This window comes from Eimeria mitis, genomic scaffold (assembly GCF_000499745.2).
Source record: "Eimeria mitis Houghton genomic scaffold, Emh_scaff592, whole genome shotgun sequence".
Classification (NCBI taxonomy): domain Eukaryota; phylum Apicomplexa; class Conoidasida; order Eucoccidiorida; family Eimeriidae; genus Eimeria; species Eimeria mitis.
Window position 1 is genome coordinate 15,947 of NW_013574154.1, and position 1,809 is coordinate 17,755.

At 49.3% G+C, this 1,809-nt stretch overlaps 1 protein-coding gene across 1 annotated transcript in view; it reads left to right on the forward strand.

Moving 5' to 3' along the window:
• EMH_0017210 (ribosomal protein L27, putative) overlaps window positions 1-236 on the forward strand; it is a gene marked incomplete at both ends in the record, with an annotated part of 1,614 nt that extends 1,378 nt beyond the window's left edge. The window contains one exon of the mRNA XM_013500833.1: window positions 44-236. Within this exon, the coding sequence (XP_013356287.1) occupies window positions 44-236 (193 nt within the window). The remainder of the gene's footprint in view (window positions 1-43) is intronic.
• Between the last annotated feature and the right edge of the window lie 1,573 nt (window positions 237-1,809).

Consider the following 1,809-nt stretch of genomic DNA (forward strand, 5'->3'; position numbering starts at 1 on the left):
GTGGGCCATACCATGATATATTGCGTTGGTTGTATTGCTGCAGGTACACTGTAAGCAATGACTTCGACGTGAAGTCCCTCGTCCCCGATGCTGCTTTGGAGGACAGCGCCTCACGAAAGGCAGCTAAGAAGGCCCTCGCCAGCATTTTCTACGAGAAGTTCATGAACCCCATCAACGAGAAGGCTGGCAAGGTCTCGAAGGACGTTCTTTTCCTCCGCAAGAAACTCAGATTCTAAACCAGAGTTGTTTCTTCTTGTTTCTGTGGAGGGGATGGTGTGAGGATCTTGTTAAGAGGAAACACTATTTGGGCTTCTGCTCAAAATGACGGGCTGCTGAAGATGCGCCAGGCCTTCAGCAGTGTGCGCGTTTTGGTGAACTCGGGGGGATTTTTGCCCCCATAAGTCGTAATAAACTTTAAGAAAACGTTTCTGCACAGCTTTTGCTGCAGTACTTGCGGTATCGGACCACCGCTGCTGTATATTATCAGCTCGTTTTGCTATTTCAGTTTCACATAGTCAGTAGAAGTACTTCGAGCTCGGCGTAGAGGGAGTACTCTGTAGAGCATAGGATGGAGATAGAACGCGCATCTACGGAAAGGGCTGAGGCATTGGGTCTCTGATCTCGTGCCGCTCCATGCATGGTGTACACCCTTGCATTGTTGCAAGAGGTCTATTACTCTAGGCTACTATGCTGATCTCACTCTAGAATCCTTTTCCTGTGAATATCTCGCGAGCTTCTGGCTATTTCAATGCTTGCCAACTGTTGGCGGCTAAGGCTGCTAGTTGTATTCCACTGGGTGGTGATAAGGGTACTCTCTGGGGTCCGTAGTGGAGGCACAAGCAGGAGCATATAGTGCATAGTATGTTTCTTAGAGTTACTGGAGATGGTGTTAGACATGCAGGAGGCGCTGTGCACGCCAAATGAGTGAAATGTGCGAGCTATATACACCGATACACCGAAGCTATTTTCCTTCCCAGACGCACAGAAGGTTAAAGGGAGGAGGGTGTATGGTGGTCACCTGAGAGTGGCGGGAACGCAGAAGAGTTAATAATTGCTATAGGGGCGTTAAGGCGGCAAACGGGGCTTCGGAAATTACAAAAGAAGCGATATACCTCCATAAGTATAATGAAAGTTTTCCCTTACAGCTTGTTGCAGCTACGTTGTAAGTGAGGTGTTTACTCTGGGTGGCACCACAACCCCACACACACCCGGAAGACATGCGTGTTCGTGATTGGTGATCTAACGGCTCTTCCCTTCAAATCTTCGTTAAAATTGTTTTATATACTTTCACAAAGAAGGCTGAGGCTGACTTTGTGGCCTTTGCGTTGCTGAGTCGCTAGCGCAACAAGCGGAGCCACGGCAGCGTCCTTAGCTGCTGGCGGCAGTTCGTTGAAGCTGCAGAACCCGTTAACTATTATTCTTATTATCGTCTTCACGATGAGTCCGTAGAAGGGTCTTCCTGCCTGCGCATACACCTGAGCCGGCAAGCCGCAGCAGCAAGCCTTCTTGGTATTCACCCCTAGCAACAGTGCCCGTCTGTAGGCTTCAAAGAAACTCAAGTTCAACATCATGGTGCCCAAAACCGAGCGTCCGCCCGTTCCAAACCCATATGCGATCGACTATGCCCCCACAGACCGCGCTACGTGCAAGGTTCGTGGTTTCTCCTGCGTGTTGCCACTTAGAAAAACATCGTAAAATCAAGTTCAAGCTGTTCCAGATGACCAGATATATATCAGTATAATCCCGTGCATGTGTGCAGGGATGTGATGGGCGCATCGGGCTGGATTCTCTGCGCTTCATACGAAAGGT